Genomic DNA, 19,153 nt, shown 5'->3' with positions numbered 1-19,153 from the left:
TAACATAGAATTTGTTCCATAAGTCTACGAACATAACGTATTGTTCAAATTATTTCCCATATTTCTCACAATCCATAAAAACACTCCGGCTTGGCGGTCAAGATTGAATCACACCATTTTTGATACCCTATTCTAATTTTCTGAAGAAATGCCAGTCAGAAGGGGAAGGCCTGGGCTCTAAACCTTTCATCAGCTTTCCATCGCATGTTCGGAATATTGGAATAATAGGCATTTAAGGGGTACATGGGTTTCGTTCACTTCATCTAGCTAACATATCGCACATATTAATTGATACATACGGTATTAAGCCCACCGGGAAATTGAAAAGCCTATAATTAGGTATATGGGAGCTATGGAAGTGATTACTCGATTTTACCCATTTTGGCACAAAAGTATATTTTTATACGGAACATATTACCACTGAATTTTTATATAATAAGAGGGATTTACCAATATTTTTGGTAACAACTTGTTTTTTGGTACAGAACTCCATCATGTTCGATATATAGAATCGTGAAAAGACCGATTTCGACAATTTTCAAGTTAGGAACGCCACACCTTAAACGCTTTATTTACGTTTCACTGGTGCCTCCTCCTCAATAGGTTAGACACACCCGTACTTTTAACAGTATATATATATCTATAAATTGTGATGGCATCCCGTACCATTACCCACTTATGATGACGGCTTAAACACACTTCTCCTTTGCGTAAATCATGAAAATAGTATTAAAAGCCATCGGGTCCCTCTAAATTAAAATGTTTTTCATTAGTAAAACAACTGAACACCGATCATTGAGACGAGTGTCAGAATGAACACTCCAAGGCATGTATTTTAATCCCTTTTTCTTTGCAGAATGGGATTTTTCATAATTTTTAGACGCTAAAGATGTCTGACATTTCTGATTGTACGCAAAACGGTTGAAAAGTTTGTGTTTACTCCGTCGAATTCACTGATCTTGGATGCCAACTTAGTATAATTTCAACCAATTCTAAAAATTGTATGATCCGATCGTGTTGTTTTTCGCCGTTTAATGCTTTTTATATTCCTCTGGATCTTTTAAACATCTATCGACAGTTCTGGAACGGCACTTATTATGTTTGGCAATATTTCGGTTCAATAGTCCTTCTAAGTGAAAGAGGTATATTTTTAGGCGTTTCAGTAGTCTCAAAACATTAACCATTCCTTCCATTGGAGTGGAGGTCGTCCTCTTCCGCGGCTTCCTCCAGCGGGTACTGCATCAAACACTTTCAGAGCTGGAGTGTTTTCATCCATCCGTACAACATGACCTAGCCAGCGTAGCCGGTGTCTTTTTATTCGCTGAACTATGTCAATGTCGTCGTATAACTCGTACAGCTCATCGTTCCATCGTCTGCGGTATTCGCCGTTGCCAATGTTCTGAGGACCATAAATCTTGCGCAAAATTTTCCTCTCGAAAACTCCTAGTGCCGTCTTATCTGATGTTGACATCGTCCACGCTTCATCGCCACACATCAGGACGGGAATAATGAGCAACTTATAGAGTTTGATCTTGGTTCGTCGAGAGAGGACTTTTCAATTGCCTACTCAGTCCAAAGTAGCACCTGTTGGCAAGAGTGATTCTGCTTTGGATTTCGAGGATATCTATCTATCAACTATCTACTACTTCAAAGTTATGACTGTCAACAGTGACGTAAACATAGCTATTAGTAAATATAATGGGTTCTTTAAGGAAAAAATTGATGCGTCTAATGATGTCCAGCAGTGTATTATAAAGTGAACGAAATGAATGGAATACAAAATTGTGTTATATGGGAAGTTGACGTGATTGTCAACCAATTGCCAACATTTTCAAGACATACCATCATCACAACATCAGGAATAATCAAGGAATATCCGGCAAATATCATATAACAAAAAAAGGAAAGGTTGAAATTTGTCGAATAATTTCTGAAATATGGCTTTTGACCAAAAAGTGGATAGAGAGGAGGATGTGTACTAAACGAAGAAGAAGAAAGATAACCCCTCATATATTTGGGTATATGGAGCAGAGCACACGCACCGCGAAGGAAGCAGAAGTAGGCGCTTGCGTCGATGATGGTGATGACGATGAAGATGGCGATGACGTTGCCAATTGCTTTAGCAAGTTATTGTTGTTGTTGTTACTCTTGTTGCTGTCATATTGTTATTGCTGTTGTTGTGCGTGTTAGCAGTGATGTCAGCATGAGAACAAATGTACCTTCACGCCACTCTAAACATAATCACACACATGTACATGTATACGTATGTATGTATGTTTGAAAGTGTGGTAATACCTTTCCACAAGCGGCTGCGCATTAGTGCTTAAGCAGCTAGAGACCTACATATAGTGGTGCTGTTGTGCGTTTATGTTGATCCTTGCTGCGCGCGGCAACCTCGCTTATCAGCAAATGCGATGCAGATTAATCGTCGCTGATAGGACGCATGCGCAGCCGGCGATGAGCAACCAGAGTGGCAGTTTGTAGCACAAGCAGCAGCAACAACAACAGCACCAATGCATTTCATACAATAGGCGTTGTGTTCGTTGGTTGGCTGATCGGTCGGTCGGGCGGACGATCAACGGTTGCTTAGCTCGTTTGCAGACAATAACGAAGCTCCTGCTTCTTGGTGTGTGAAGCGATTGAAGTTGTCAGAAAGTTTTTGTTTTGCATTTTTTGGATTTTTTTTGAAAAAAAAAATTTTTGTTGTTTTAAATTTTGTTTAAAAATTTCAAAATTCGTATGCATCCTTAGTTTTAAACGCTTTAAAGCCGCTGAAGTTTCAAAATTTCGGTTTCACTGCTTCGTTTTGCACTCGCGCACTTCGTGTCACGCACAGCCGTCATTTTGACGAGCTTCATATTTACTTTTTTGCCAATTTTTCGCCAACAGCGCGTTCATTGTCCGCTTGAATGATGATTTGGCTTAAGTTGAGGCGTTTTTTGGCAAATATTTTTGTACAACAACAAAAACAAATTATGTCTAACATGTATTTAAAACAAATATGAAGGCGTTACTGATAACCAGCGATCTCGCTGCAGGTTGCCACGACTCGGACTGGGTCGAAAGAAGGCGATGCGCAATGCAAATGATCGCTGCAACAACAACAAATCAGGTTTTATATATATACGCATGCATATAAGAGTCTTTACCTAATACTCACGAATATAAACGCCAAACAATCAACAACTGAACTCGAAAGTGCTCAACTTTTTTGAACATCTGTCGATCGTTTGTCGCTGATAAATAATTTCAATTGTGACCCTTATTTTTGCGCCCTCCCTGTCCATTGTGTCGAGCATATTTAGTTGCAACCATCATCACATAATCATTTTCCTTTTGTTTTTTGTTTTTGTTGTTTTTTCTGGTTTTACATACTGTTCCATAGCTGCTGCTTGCTATTTCTGAATATGAAAATTGTCACGAGTTATTGCTGCGATATAGTGTCGCTAACGTTCTCCCTCCCTCTAAACTCCCTTGTGCATTAATGACAGACATTTGCATTGTGTCTTTTGCGTTTAGCAGTCTGGTATCTGGGGGATACCAACGGATTATTATTGGCCAATGAGGTACTTTAATAACCATAATCAGCATATTATTGCAAGTAATGCGCTTCCCTCTGTTGGTGTGTGTGTAATTGCAGTTATAGTTGTGCGAATGGCAAAAAAAGCGGAATTTGAAAAAGTTTTTATGCAAAATTCGCCAGCCAGCAAGTGAGCGACCGCGGAAGACAGGATCACAAGTGCAGGAAATGCGCACAGCTGGATTTGGAGTGGCGAATGGCTTTCGTTGTGAATTGCGGAAGTCCACGCAATGAGAAGTTTATCGTAGATGTGCTGGTTAGCTCAACAGCGCTGATATAAAATTAAATGATGCCTGGTTTGGCTTTTGAAGAGGGGTACATTTTTTTCGAAGCGATTATGAGTTGAAGTGCAAATGTTATATGTTTTTGGTGAATTAATATTTGTTGTAACTAGTGTAAACATATTAATATTTTTAACAATCGCCATAACAGTATCTCTTTGTAGGAAATAAAAATTGCTTATACAGAAACTTAAGGAAGAACTAAGTTCAGATGCACCGAGCGTTAAATACTACAAAAATACTAAAAAAAACAATATATGGTGGGCTGCATACTTCATATCGATGTAAAGAAAAACAGGTTTTTCGGAAAAAAATTATGTTTAAGTTATGTTAATGGTTTTTAAATTTACGTTTAGGATTTTAATTACCTTTTAACAATCGCCATTCTTTCCAGCATGTCTTACCGTAATGTTTTTCAACTGAACCGGATCTGGAGAATACGGAATATCCGGAACCATTTCAAGTAAAGGATTTTTCAATAAGAACGCTAAAAAAATACCTTCGATGCTACTATGTATGGAACTCGATTTCTTTTGCATGGCCACCACAGTCACGCTTGCAGAAATCCAGAGGCTGAACCCAATTTTCGACTGTTTGCAAGCCTTAATCGGGCAATAATGCTGACGTAGCCCCACAGAAAATAGTCTAACGGTGTCAAATCGCGCGACCGAGTCAACCAATTGACTGGTAACATTTCGTGAGATAACACGTTCAACAAACTTGATTTAGAATAAATCGATTATAACATTCGCAGTAATGGCGCTCCCCTGTTGGAACCACATATTGTCCAAGTCCATATCATCCAATTAGTGCCAACAATATTCGGTTATCACTGAGTGGTAGCGATATTCACAGAAGTACGGCGCAATTACGGCGCCGGCCCATAAACTCCACCAAACCGTAATTTTTCGGGATGAAATGGTGACTCATGGAGTACGAAGCCATTCAGCCAGAAATAAGCCTCATCGCTGAAGATTATTTTTCGATGAAAATCCGGATCATTTTGAAGTTTGTTGCTCAGCCCAATTCACGAACATACGACGATTCTCGCTGAAGGCTTAAGCTCTTGCGTAAATTTGATCTTGTAAGGATGTAGGCCAAAATCTTTTGCAAAATTCGCCATAACGACGTCTCAGAGAAGCCCAACGCATGAGAACGACGTGTGAGAAACTAATTTGGGTATTCCTCAATTAATGCGCTAGCGGCAGCAATATTCTCAACACTACGGACACTTCTTTGTCTCACTGGCACGGGAACAATTTACACTGTGCCTGTGGATTCAAATTATTCCACTAGACGCTCAATTGTTGACCTGACAGGACGATTATGTGGACCATAAATTGGACGTAGCGCTCTTAAAGTTGAGGTCACTAATAATTTTAATAATTTCGACATATTGTTGGATCGTATATCATCATAATATGGCAAACCTTATTAAAGAGAAATGTCGAAAAAGTGGGATATGGTGCCGTTGCTGTCCTATAATTCATTGAATTTTGCACTCATGTTCAGTAATATGTAACAATTAACACTGTGGTGATTGTGAGCTGTGTGTCTCGTGTGTTTTTCACAGTGATTTCGTATATCCAAATATTCAAGAACGATTTCAATTAGCTTATCATTTTCAGACATAGAACCCTACCCGATGTTCTAGAAGCTACACTAATAGAGAGATAATATTTCACTTCGAAACAAGAACTCTATTAAGCTTTACAGAACTAGGCAATAATAAATTCTTTCTTAAATGTATTGCACAATAAAGAGAAGAAGGCACATTTGTATAATGGAATGAGAGTGCAAAATTTATGCAGAAGGACCGCAGCTCCAAAAAAAATTTAATATTTTGAAATTCAACTTGGACTGGTCGCACCAAATTTATATGTACGTACTTAGTTAACATTTATTAAACTCCATTTTGTTGACCGCAAGGTCAGTTCTGAACATTTTATCGTATATTCTCTCTTGCTTATTAAAATATCGCGATCAAGGAGCAAAAGCGTTAAAAATGAAGTTATGTAAATCGATCCTTGGTATGAAGTTACACGCCACTCGAAGAGTATTTTTAGTTCTCTTTCTCTGTAAATGTCAAAGTAGAACTAAACTTAGCGTCATTAGAAAAATGTTCATGCATGTAAAAAACTTAATTTTTTTTTATTCAAAAGCATCTACAAAGCCAGATATTCTCTCATTAAGAAAGCATCAATTAAGCACTGGCGTCGACATACATTAAACATTTTCCCCTCAAATGAAATCTGTAGAGCCTAGTACACAACAGCGAGTCCCAATGGCAATAATCTCTAATCTTCTCGTCGTGGCATGTTTTTGCATTAAACAAGTGAACTTGTTGCTTGTGGCACGTTGCCACTTTTAACTCAAAATCTCACTGATTAAAGCATAATTTCATGAATACCAACTCAAATACGCCAGTGCAGAACAAGCGTTACTCGTGTCGATGTTGATTTCAAATAATTCCATGAATAATTCGCCATCAGACAACGAGCAGCGAGTCATTGCAATTGGACAGCAAAAGCGCAAAATACACGAAGTGCAAATGAAATTTACAAAAAAAACAGAAAACAACAAAACAAAAATAATAACAACAAGAAAAGCACAAAACCTAAAAACACTTCATTATTGCGCGACACAATCTGAATATTTAATGATTTAATCAGTGGCAACACATCGCACAGCATCTGAAATAAAAAATAAAAACGAAAACAAAAACGACGAGTGCAAAAACAGCGTATGAGTTGAGGAATTGCAAGAGCGCAGTGACATTAGGGTGGTGCTTTATGGTGCTGAATACATTACCAGAGAGTGTGTGTGTGTAGTTAATCACTACTTTTGACCACTACTCTCTTGTTATAAAATTTTGTAATTACAAAATTAGCAAGTTAAATTGATACAAAGAAAAGGCGGACACATCATTCAGGTAGTTTAACCGCTATCTTCAAGCTACCAATTTTTTAACATACATATTTTAGACCAGTGTTTTTTTACTGCTTTTCAAAACTTAAGTTCTTTATATAATGTTTTTAGAAGACGTAAAGCATCTCCATTAGAGGACTTCTTTGTGGACTTGAACCTTCGTAGAATATTACATATGATATTCCATGTGAGACCAAAAGCACCTCCAGTCTGTACTAAAATTTATATAAAACAAGTAAGTAAAGGCTAAGTTCGGGTGCAACCTATAATTTGGTATATGGGAGCTAGGAGATGTTATTATCCGATTAATAATTTTTGGAACCGAGACACACTATTAGAATAAATAATTTCCTCTGAATTACATTAAATTATCAGAGAGATTTATCCATATTTTCGGTTAAAATTTACCCTTAGGCGCGGAGTTTAACATGTTCGATAACAGGGGCCTTGAAAAGTTATAGTCCATTTTCGACAATTTTGTGTAAAGTTTTATTCCGCTATCTTCATTGGTTCCTAATGTATACATTATAAAGTGAAGGAATCAGAAGGATTCAAAATTGAGTTATATGGGAAGTTGTCGTGGTTATGAACCGATTTCATCCCACATGTGTCATCAGGGTGGCAAGAAAGTATTATATACCGAATTTCATTAAAATCGGTCGAGTAGTTCCTGAGATATGGTTTTTGACCCATAAGTGGGAGATGCCACGCCCATTTTTTATTTTGTAACAAAAATCTGAGTGCAGCTTCCTTCTGCTATTTCTTCTGTAAAATTTAGTGTTTCTGACGTTTCTCGTTAGTGAGTTAACCCACTTTTAGTCATTTTCAACCTAACCTTTGCATGGGAGGTGGGCGTGGTTATTATCCGATTTCTTTCATTTTTGGACTGTATAAGGAAACGGCTGAAAGAAATGACTGCAGAAAGTTTGGTTTATATAGCTTTATTGGTTTGCGAGTTATATACCAAAAACCTATTTGAGGGCGGGGTCACGCCCACTTTTCCAAAAAAATTACATCCAAATGTGCCCCTCCCTAATGCGATCCTATGTTTCAAATTTTATTATCATAACTTTATTTATGGCTTAGTTATGACACTTTATATTTTTTTGGTTTTCGCCATTTAGTGGGCGTAGAATGGTCCGATGATTTTCGATGGTCCATTTTCGAAAGCAACCTCCTTAGGGTGCCAAGGAATACGTGTTGCAAGTTTCGTTAAAACATCTCAATTTTTACTCAAGTTATCCGTTGCACGGTCGGACGGACGGACGGACAGACAGACACTCGGATTTTAACTCGTCTCGTCACCCTGATCATTTTGATATATATAACCCTATATCTAACTCGTTTAGTCTTATGACTTACAAACAACCGTTAGGTGAACAAAACTATAATACTCTCGTAGCAACTTTTGTTGCGAGAGTATAATGATATAAGCTTTCATTATGAAATTCGAGTCTTTTTATCTTTCGACAAATAAGGACAACCCTAATGTGAATATATATAACCTCAAACACTATACACATAGAAACTGTTTAGTTGCGCTGATAACAACGCCAGACGACAAGTTCACAGATTCTTGCCACACTTTTTTTCACATTCGTTAGGGTTTTCTTGACCCTACATACATACATACTCGGCTATACATACACACATATAGACAACCAAAGTTATAAGCAAAAGTGCCCTTTATGTTAAGCTTCGATTTCGCTTTTTTGTCAATTTCTTAAATTTGAAAATTTCACAGCTCGAGGGAACAGAGGCGAGGCAAGCTTAAGGATGGTGGTTGCAACATGCGAAATAGTGGCGCGAGTCTCGTGTTTAACAGCAAAAGATTGTGCAGTTGTATATGAAGAAGTACAGGTAAGGGTGTGTGACCCAACATGCTAAGATACCAATGCACGAGCAAGTGACTAACGGACAGCTTACGAAAGCTTAACTGACCCTCCACTTGCGACTGCATGCGCTTGCGTCTGTTGGCTGTTCGCCCACAAAGGCAACTCCTGCCTCGAAAACATTCTGCGCTGTGCCATGCTGGCTATGTCAGTTACTGTTGCATGCCACAAAAGTTCTAATTAAACAATTCGTAGAATTTCGCTTTAATTGTAAGCAAGTGAAGCAAGCTTAGCTCGGTTTGTGGTTGCTGTGGGACGAGCGTCAACTGAGCGAGTTTAAAATAAATAAGAAAAAAGTTTTGAAAGTGAAATGTTGGAATGGTCGTCCAGTTGCAACAACAACAGCCATTCCATCGATGCGACACTCTTACATATTTACATTGAAGTTGAAGCACTTGCAACGTGCACCATTTTCTGGAATCGCTACACTATGCTATATAGCAAGGTAATGTTGCAGGAAAAATGCCTGCAACACGACTTTAAGTTCTGAAGAATGAAAGCAAATGACCCAGCAGATGATGGCGAATGCTGTCATTAAAATATGTCAAGGTGAATTTACAGAAGCTCACATCTCCTGTCCGGAGTTCAGCGGCCGTTTTGGATTTTCAAGTCAGAGACTGTTGCCAAGGTATTATATTAACTTTAATATATTTATTTTAAGGTTATGTAGCTAGACAGCTTGAATAATTCTTGTAATGAATGGGTCAATCAATTTTTATGGAGCCACTAGTAGAGACCGAAATAGATGAAATTTACATAGAGCTCTTCCAACCAATAAATACTGAAACATACAGCAGATCCGACAGATTGATGACAGTTGTCCGGACCAAGCTTCTAATTTAAGAAATAAGTTTTATTGAAATCATTTAGTCCTGGCAGTTCACTCTTACTTGTTGTTGTGTAGTATCACAAAAGCTTCGTACATTTTTTAGTAATGTTGCCGAGTCTTTGGTCTGATAAGAATATGGTCCCTTTCCAACTGTCGTTGTAAGTCCATAAATGTCTCTAGTAAAAATAAAAACCGAGAGCTTGAGAAACATTTCAGTATAGTTTGAGTGTCTTCATTTCTTTTATGGTTTGTTTTTGCATTTTGGGAACACTTGACTACTGGGCTAATCTTCGGAATCTCATTTTCCTAGTAGCCTACACGGATGAAATTAATTCAAGGGATACTTGCAATCTGAAACAAAATGAATAACGGATCTGAACTTGCTAGTCAGAATATAATACTCAGGCCCCGATCCGAATGTACGTTTCGGTGACTTCATATCAAGTCATCCAACCAACAACAATCCAATTTATTGTTTTGTAAGCCCAAAAAATTATAAATAGAACAACGAGAAAATCTCTTACATCTCTCTTACAGAAGAATACAGCTGACTCATAAACATTTACATTTACAAAAGTAATTTGACTTCAGTGAGCTGTAGCTTCATCAGCAATTGTGTAATCTGAATAATTAAATTGTATATATATATAATGAATTCTTATATATACATACACATGCTTATATTTATAATACTTATATTTAGTAACACATAAGAAACTTTAACATCACAACTCTCTAGGTAATTGATGTAAGCTTTTCACTGAGACTGACGAAAAGCTCGGTAAGCTTATGTTTAATAATTAGAGTAGACCCCACACAAAATAAAAATAAAAATACTTTAATATTGGTTTTTAATAGTCAAAGGTGTCACATTATATCTGGCGTAACTATTGCTATAGAAAATTATATAGAACATGTTGCCTACATTTAGGCGCATTATCAAATATAGTAATTCCAAACGATTCTGAACAATTAACGACTTATATGTTTTTATGTAAAATGCTTAAACTATTGAGAAATTAGTCAAAGTATTTGAAAAATTGTCGAATCCAACTTAATTTTCCCAACCTAGGTCAGTGCCTAATTTCTTACCAAAAATATCGGTAAAATTCTCATATATTTTTTAGAAATTCAGAAAAAAATCTTTTTCATCTAATTCCTCTATACCAAAAATGGATAAAATCGGAAAATAACATCCATGTGAAACATCTGTTGGGTTATATACCATATATGTATGTCGGATAATATGTTAGATATCTTAGCAAAATTAAGTGAACGTATAGCCTTGGTTATAGTGTAGCTTGATGGGGAAATTTATTGAAATCGGTGGAAGAATTCAACCCTCATATTCAATATATAATAATTTTCTTTATAATAGTGGACTTTATGCCGAATATGTGGAACAAATTGTGTGTTAACAGCATTGTAATCAGTATCCGCTGCTATTGAGGTTAATATAATAAGAACCTCTTCTGACCTCTACCTAAACAGAACTATATTATTTTCTCTAAAGGCACTAGTCTACAGATTCTTCATATATTTTCTCAGTGTTAAATAGACTGTGATTTTAAAACACCGGCTTGACTTTAAACTTGCGAGAGAGCCACACTTGATAAGTGAAATGAAAGCTGTTGCGCACAAAGAAGAGAATGTGCCTTATCAGTAAAGCTTCTGAATGCACAGCGCTCCGCTGATAAGCGGCACACAGCTGAGATCATGACTTAAATGTAAACAAATCGCTTTTGTATTTTCTAAAATGCTTACATTGCAGTGAATCACTTACGAATAGGTTGAGCACGGCGAACAAAGTGATTGTTTAAAAATAAGACTGATTTGATTATTCATTCGAGTATTGAAGCTGAGGGATTTAGAAAAAAAATTTATGTGCGAACAAGTAACCTAATAAAGTGATTTATCTATAGTAGAACTAACAAACAAAGTGATCATACAACAAGTTGACCACAAATATGTCAACAAAAACTTTCATTTCGTGCTTTATACTGCTGTTGCTGACGCAGTGCAGCGTCTGGCCGACAGCAAATGCATTCACGCTGAACCTCACCGAAAGCTGTGTCGGCAACCAACTGTACTTTTGCACTTTGTCCAACCTGACCAGCACGCTGCAGGATCCGTTGTTCGTAGCGAACGCCACCGCACCGGAACTCAGCGAGCTAGTGCTGCGCGATTCGGTAGTCTCACGCGTGCCCCGCTCACTACTCACGGAAGCGCCCAACTTGCGCTCCTTCTTCATGCACAACTGTCATTTGCAGCGGCTCAGCGGTTTCGACTTCCCCACCGGACATCCACTGCACACGCTAGTATTACAGGGTAATCGCATTTCTGATGTGCCCGAAATGGTATTCGTGACGCTGTATGCGCTGCAAGAGCTACAACTCGGACGCAATATGATACATATGGTGCATAAGAATGCATTCGAAGGTCTGGATCGTCTACGGTATTTGGACTTGCAGCAGAACGATATACGCGAGCTACCCGCGACGCTATTTGACGAACTCGTTAACTTGGAGCATATCGATCTGAGCTCCAACAATATCCAGCGTATCGATGCCAGCACTTTTGGGCGAAATACGAAACTGCAAACGGTGCTGCTGGGCGACAATAGTTTCATCACCTTTGAGCCGAACTCTTTAGCGCACTTACCGCATCTGCATCTGCTCGACATCAGCAATAGTAATGTAAAGGAGCTGCACTTGCAGTCGGTCGATACGCTCTTGGTGCAGGGTGGCACGTTGGAAGAACTCTTTATTTCGGGCAGCGCCATCAAAGTGCATGCCGCCAACAATTTATTACATAGCCTGCAAATTACCGATAGAATCAGTGTGCGGGAACTGGATCTGCACATCAACCGGCTGGAGTCGCTAGACTGTACAGTGGGCATGTTGAATCTGCAACGTCTAGATGTGTCACGCAATCAGTTACAAACGCTACGCACCTCCCAGTCACCACTGTACTTAGCACTGCCGAATCTGGTACACTTGAGCTTGTCAACCAATAAACTGCAGAACCTAACGCTGGAGTCCTTTTTGCTACTGCAAAAGCTAACACACCTCGATCTCTCTTTCAATAATCTGTTAAGCCTGGATCAGCGTCTCTTTGAGCCACTTGTCAATCTGGAGAAGTTCTACATCGAAGGCAATCGCTTGCACAGCTTCGATTATGAGAAATTCGTTGAGACACATGAGTACGTGAAGGAGTTCGGCATGTTCGAGAATGACTGGGAATACCGTTATATGCGCACAATGTACGCCTATTTAAAAGAGCACAATATTCAGCTGCCAGTGCGCTATACTTCGAACAACAATGCCAACAATTTGGGAAATCACTTTGACACGACATTGAACTCGCTTTCGCCGGCCGATAAGGCGGCTCATCATCGTTACGCTTCTACTGCCAGTTCGGTGAATGGTTTCGACTCGGGCGATGCTGATTTGTTGACAGCGTCGTCGTCAGCAGCAGCAGCGGCAGCAATAACTGATATCACTGGTATACACCCGTACTTCACCACCCGCGATGTGCTCACGCTGACCATATTGTTGTTGGTGTTTTTGATTCTGTTACTACAGCTGTTCAGCATTATGCGTGAGGAGGAGTGTCTGCCCAATTGCTGTAGCAGACTCTCGCGTAATGCACGCACCAACAATCGTCGCCGACTCGAGGAGGAGGAAGAGGACTCAGAGGTTTAGGCGCGTGAATTAGTAGTGACAGACGCATTGAAGTATGCAAAAGTGTTAGAATGCAGTGATCATTTATACCTCAATAACTTCTTAAAATATTTTGTAATTCTTCAAATGCGTATATTGAATAAACAAAGAATATGTGTAATACTCGTGAATATTCTTGTAAATGAGCAATATGTATATAAGACATAGAAGAACCGAATATTTTTGGATTTTCCAGTGATCAATCTGTAAGGAAAATCTATAAGTAAGTCTGAGATACCGTTGTTAAGACATCGGTAGTAAAAACCTTGAAGCAGAAAAAAATGTGTTCTAAAATCTCCATGTTATGTGCAATGAGACCTTAGCCATAATATTCGCCGGTTTTGTCTCTCTATGCTTTCTTTTCTATCTCAAAATGGCTTGAGGTTTCTCGAAAAAACGGAATTATTTTTAAAAGCCCTATCGTTGGAAGAAGTCAAGGCTATCTATCTATACTACTATTATAAAGAAGAAAGATTTGTATGTATGTTTGTAATGAATAAACTCAAAAACTACTGTGCCGATTTCAAAAATTCTTTCACCATTGGAAAGCTATATTCACCCCGAGCAATCTAGGCTATATTTTTTGTAAGAAAAACTTTAAACTTTCTGGAAATAGTTCCCAGGTGAAGGTATCAAAGCAAATCCGTGATGGAGAATCTTAATCTGAAACTGAAAATCGTCTTGCAAGTCATTCTCTTCACATCGCAATAGCGTCGAGTTCAGTAACTTTGAGGAGCCACACCTTAAATCTAGTATCACTGGTTAACAAAAGTTTTATTTTTTGCCGCATGAAAACTAATAACAAATTTTGAACGAATTCCATTAAGAAAATGTTCTGATAGAACCTCTCACCTTGTTCGTCACTCACAGCACCCAAATTTGCCGGAAGGAAATCCAGATGGGAGTGCTTCATATGTATTTTTAAGGGTCCCCAAGCTTTATATTGTCTTGTATTTTTCCGATTTATGGTTTCCTAGGCAATTTTTGACAACGTTCACAAAAAATTTCCAGGCGAGTTTTCCCGCTCATTAAGTTTTTCTTCAAAGCTCTTATACTTAATCAGTTGCTGTATTTGTGGACCTACAAATATTCTTTCTTTCATTTTTACCTCACTGAATCCTGAAGCCTGATTTTCTCATTGATTTGGAGGCTTTGGCCCAGACATTTCGTCACTATCTATAGTGGGTCCGTTGGCCGAAGACAAGTTTGGATACTGGGTAATGTATTTGGACATGGTTGTAATGTCTTTTATTTGATTCAAACAGAAATAACAATCACTTACATAATTCTTTGTTCGGTCCAAATCATTGATATTGATAACCTAAAAGCTGTCCCGATTCCACACAAACAAGAGAAAATCGTTGTCCAAGTAATACGATAAACTTGTAAATGATAGAATACTATAGACCGAGTTCCGCTCTAATCATGCCAAGTTCTATTCAGAATAATTGTTGGATGGAAGAAGAAATAGATCAAGTTCGATCATAAACTTTGTGACTGTGAACAGTTTTCGAATATAAATTATGTGTAGCTAATTGAACAATTTCTTGCTTTTACGTTGTAAGAATACATGTGCTGAAGATTGAAATGTTAAAAGATCAACAATGAGGCTGAACTTCACAACTGTTGAGTCAATCGTTGTTGTAAAACAGGGATGTATCTCCATCGATACAAAAAAGTTATGCTTATGACGAGTAAAAAGAAATGTTTTTGTATGGAAAACTCATATAAGTAGTATATGTAAATCAATATTGCCAATAAATCGAGTTTATGGCCCAACTACGAGTATAAGGTACTGTTACTACTTTCAGCTGACGATCTCTTATGCAAAGCACTTGAATTAAACTGCATGTCTCACATAACAAATGTTTGAAAGTATGCTATTATATATGTATCTACATATATTCATGGCTGTTAATTTGTATTTGTATATGTATCGTATCATATGTATATGTGTATATATTTACATAAGCATGTTGCACTAGCGTGCGGCCAGTTAGTTCATGCCACTAACTGCTTTACATGTCACATGGTAGTGCGCAACTACAATGCACCTATAACAAAAACAAACAGCAGCAACAGCAACAGCAACAACAACATAACAATAACATCAACAAACATGCAACATGCAAACAAGCAACATTGTGCTGTATGTTGCAGATACATTTGGCCGATTTGCAAAATACGAATTTCAGTTCAAAATAATTGCACAGGATACACGCTAACTGCAGCACATGATCAACTGCATTGGCTTATAAACATATTTGTACATACATATACACTTATATACATACATACATATATATATGTATATATATTTACATATATGTGTATCAACATTTGTATATTTCGTGGCTGCAACTTAAATGCGTTCGAAGTCAACTAGGCACTTATGTCATTACTATTGCTTTTGTTATTGTTGTTTGTCGTTGTTGCTGTCAATGTCTCTTTCTATATAGACTCCAGTCCATATGTGTTTCTATGCGCAGCTCAGTAGTCTCCACTGCAATGCATCTACGCATTTGCCATATATTGGGCTGACAGTGGGCGCTAGGCGATGCTCAGAGACGCTTGGCGAACGACAGCGACAGCGACGACGACGACGACGAGATGCTGGGATATGAAATCACAATTTCTGAGAAATTGTATTTTGATTTATTTATAATGTTGCAACAACATGCATGCAAGCAGTTAATGTCCCTTGCAACATGCAGCAGCGGCAGGTACATTTTTCAATGCAGACAGACAGACATACATATGTATGTATATATATATACAGTTAGTATATATATAAACACTCACATGCTTTGTGGCAAGTCTGGTAGGCCCCAGCGCGGACCGAGCAATTGGTTTCTTGACTACTGCAAATTGAATTGGAAATTTTGGAAATCAAAATTTTGATTAAATGAGAAATGAGAAATATGCAAATGTGTAGTTTGTGGAAATTAATTACGTATGTACGCTCATGTGTTTGTTAGTTTCTGTGTGTTGCACAAACAGTTGCGTGACATAACACGAGCAACTTGCCATCTGATAAGCGAACGCGGAAACGTAAATACACAAAGCAGACACATGCACTTGTCAACTAATACACATTGCACACATACCCAATACATTCATACACATGTACATATGTATATATTCCCAAGCATTAACACATGTGTGGCATTATCTGACCCCTGTGGGCGTTGGTGAGCGCTTTGCTGTCTACCTTAGCGATGCAATTTATTTGATAACGCTTGCTGAAATAATATATTTAAGACAAAATGGAATTTTTCACAATGCAAACACATGCTGTAATGATACGCTTTGCAATTGCACACATACACACATACGTGTGGGTAATTTATGCAGTACAAGCGCAATCATTAATTAAATGTTCAGGTAAATATGTAAATCGCACACAATAAATATGTTTAAGCTGTTTATTTCTACAGGTGAATATATGTATGTATAAGTAAGTCTCCGTAATCACTGACAGCCGTTTGACTAGTCTTATTACTGATAGTTTGATGTTAGATTTACATATGTCAAACCACAAATATAGGCCACATGGTGTCAAGTTTTATGACTTATTACAACTTATAAGCAGCTTTATCATTTGAAGATGGTCTAAATAACTAAAATATTGCAGAATTAGACAGTATGAAAGTAATAGTATATGCATATAAGAACTCTTATAAAAACGACACAATCGAAGAGAAAGCTAAAAAAATTATTCTGACCAGTATTAAGAGCTGTCAAGTCATACTAAATCCGAACTTTGTCGCCAATATGTGAGAACGAAATATGGCTCCAACAGTTTACTCTGGGATATAACCAAAAGGAGCCGATCCGCAGAGCCTTGTAAATTAATGGAGTCTATAATTTGGGATGCTTATTTATGTAGAATTTTCATCAACTCGACAGGGTCGCATTTTAAAGATGAATTAAGTGATGTTTCATCAATATACCAAGTCTTGAATTATTGAAACCATGGCAAATGCATCAGTTGTGCTTCGAATTTCGAATTTTCCATTAACTATATTCTCCATTAAGAGGTTTTCTCGGCTAAAAAATTACCTAATTTCAATATTTTTTTTTTCATATGTAAAAAATTATTTATTTAATTCAAGCTTTTTTCTATCTTAAATATACAAATTTAAAGAATATTTTCTGAAATTTAAAAAAATTAAAACCATTTCGGAAATCAAGATCACGAAAGGTGCGTCCGCGTTGTCAGCATTACTCCTGACAGGATCATCCAAAATGAAAAAAAAAACAAAAATAAGTGTTTTAGGTAAAACCATAATCTCGTACTTGAACGAAGTAAAGACAAAAACAATAAAAATTGGAATTTTGGCAGACATTTTTCCAAAAATTTTAAAATTTCGGTCAAATTTGCTTGATATATTTTTTTTTTTAAATAGTTGTAATTGAACAAAATAATAAAATCCTTCGTGCTTGAACACGAGTAAATTGTATCTCGAACACCTGTGCAAAATTTCATCAAGATCGGTTGAGTAGTTGTCGAGAAAATTTGACAACCGACTTTGAAAACACGGTTCCGAGAAAAACGCGTTTAAAATTTGAGTAACAATAATACCTGACTTGGAGCGCACACCTTCCAAACGCTGTTTTTACGAAAATATTATTCGGATCGACTTGAAAATTTAAAATAATACTCTTGAGATATTGTGGAAACTAATAAGCCAAGAAACCCCTTAATTACCCTTAGCGACATTTTTATACTCTCGCAACATGTTGTACAGGGTATAATAATAATTGTGCATCTAACGGTTATTTGTATATCCTAAAAGAGTTAGATATAGGGTAATATATACCAAAATGCTGAGGGCGACGAGCAGATTTGAAATCCGGATGTATGTCTGTCAGTGCGTCTATCCGTCTTGAATAAAATTTGAGATATCTGGACTAATTTTCTGGAGGCATTTCTTTAGACACCTGATTATACGGTATGGAAATCGATGAAATCGGATTATAACCACTCCTACCTCCCATACAAATGTTATGTTGAAAACTAATAAAATTACTATAATTCAGTAAGGAAAAACACTAGAAACCTTAAATCCAGATGATACAGAAAAGCTGTACTGATATAGGTACAAAAAATTTAAAATCCTAGCTCAGGAAGTACTCGACAAATTTCAATGAAATTTGGTTATAATATTTTCCATTCAATGGTATGTTTTGAAAAAGGAAACGGTTAACAACCACGCCTACTTCCCATATATCACAATCTCGAGTTCCATCTGATTACTTTACAATATAAAAATAAAGTACCAGTGAAGATATCGCAACAGAACTTTTCACAAATATTGCTGTTATAGTGTGATATTACTCATTTAAAAATCGAAATCGGACTATAAATACTCAAGGCCCCAGATATCGGACATGAGGACGCAAGTTCTTGTTACCAATTTATTATCGAAAATATAGGAAAATACAGATATTTTATAGAAATTCAGAGGATATGTTTTTCTTATAGTAACTGTGCCGTAAATTGGAAATAAAGGATAAAATGTTCGGTTACATTCGAACTTAGTCCCTAGTTATTTGTTCGAAAATGAACTGAGGTGTACTTATTTTGAAGTGCGAGGGAGACCTATGGGTGTTTCAGACAATCTTTGTATTTTTGTAATCGTTCCGCATCTGGTCCTTATTTAAATGATTCAATCCAAAGCCAAATATTTTTCTATTGATTCAGGATAAAGTTCAAGACGTAAGGTACAATACCCTTACAGCCTCAGACCCCTTATAACAATTTTATTATTATGATCCTCTCTACATATCATTTTAGTGGTATGCTAATGAGATGGATAGAGATTAAAGGTCAAAGGTTATATCTGATATAATAACATATGGAACCTTAACAAAAGCATCACCCGTCATTCGCTTAAGCTAACTCGAAGTACATTGCC

General features: G+C 37.2%; 1 protein-coding gene across 1 annotated transcript; it reads left to right on the top strand.

Annotated features, from left to right (window-relative positions):
- The first annotated feature begins 11,262 nt into the window (after positions 1–11,262).
- On the top strand, positions 11,263–13,355 carry LOC105214225 (leucine-rich repeat-containing protein 15). The gene has a single exon (XM_054230559.1). The coding sequence runs from the start codon at positions 11,478–11,480 to the stop codon at positions 13,212–13,214; it is 1,737 nt and encodes a 578-aa protein (XP_054086534.1). The 5' UTR covers positions 11,263–11,477; the 3' UTR covers positions 13,215–13,355.
- Positions 13,356–19,153: the final 5,798 nt, after the last annotated feature.

Source organism: Zeugodacus cucurbitae, chromosome 2 (genome assembly GCF_028554725.1).
Source record: "Zeugodacus cucurbitae isolate PBARC_wt_2022May chromosome 2, idZeuCucr1.2, whole genome shotgun sequence".
Lineage (NCBI taxonomy): Eukaryota > Metazoa > Arthropoda > Insecta > Diptera > Tephritidae > Zeugodacus > Zeugodacus cucurbitae.
This window is presented reverse-complemented; position numbering and strand designations above follow the sequence as displayed.

Bases quoted from the DNA above. Each gene is read 5' to 3' on its own strand.
- LOC105214225 (XM_054230559.1), top strand. From the start codon at position 11,478: ATGTCAACAAAAACTTTCATTTCGTGCTTTATACTGCTGTTGCTGACG.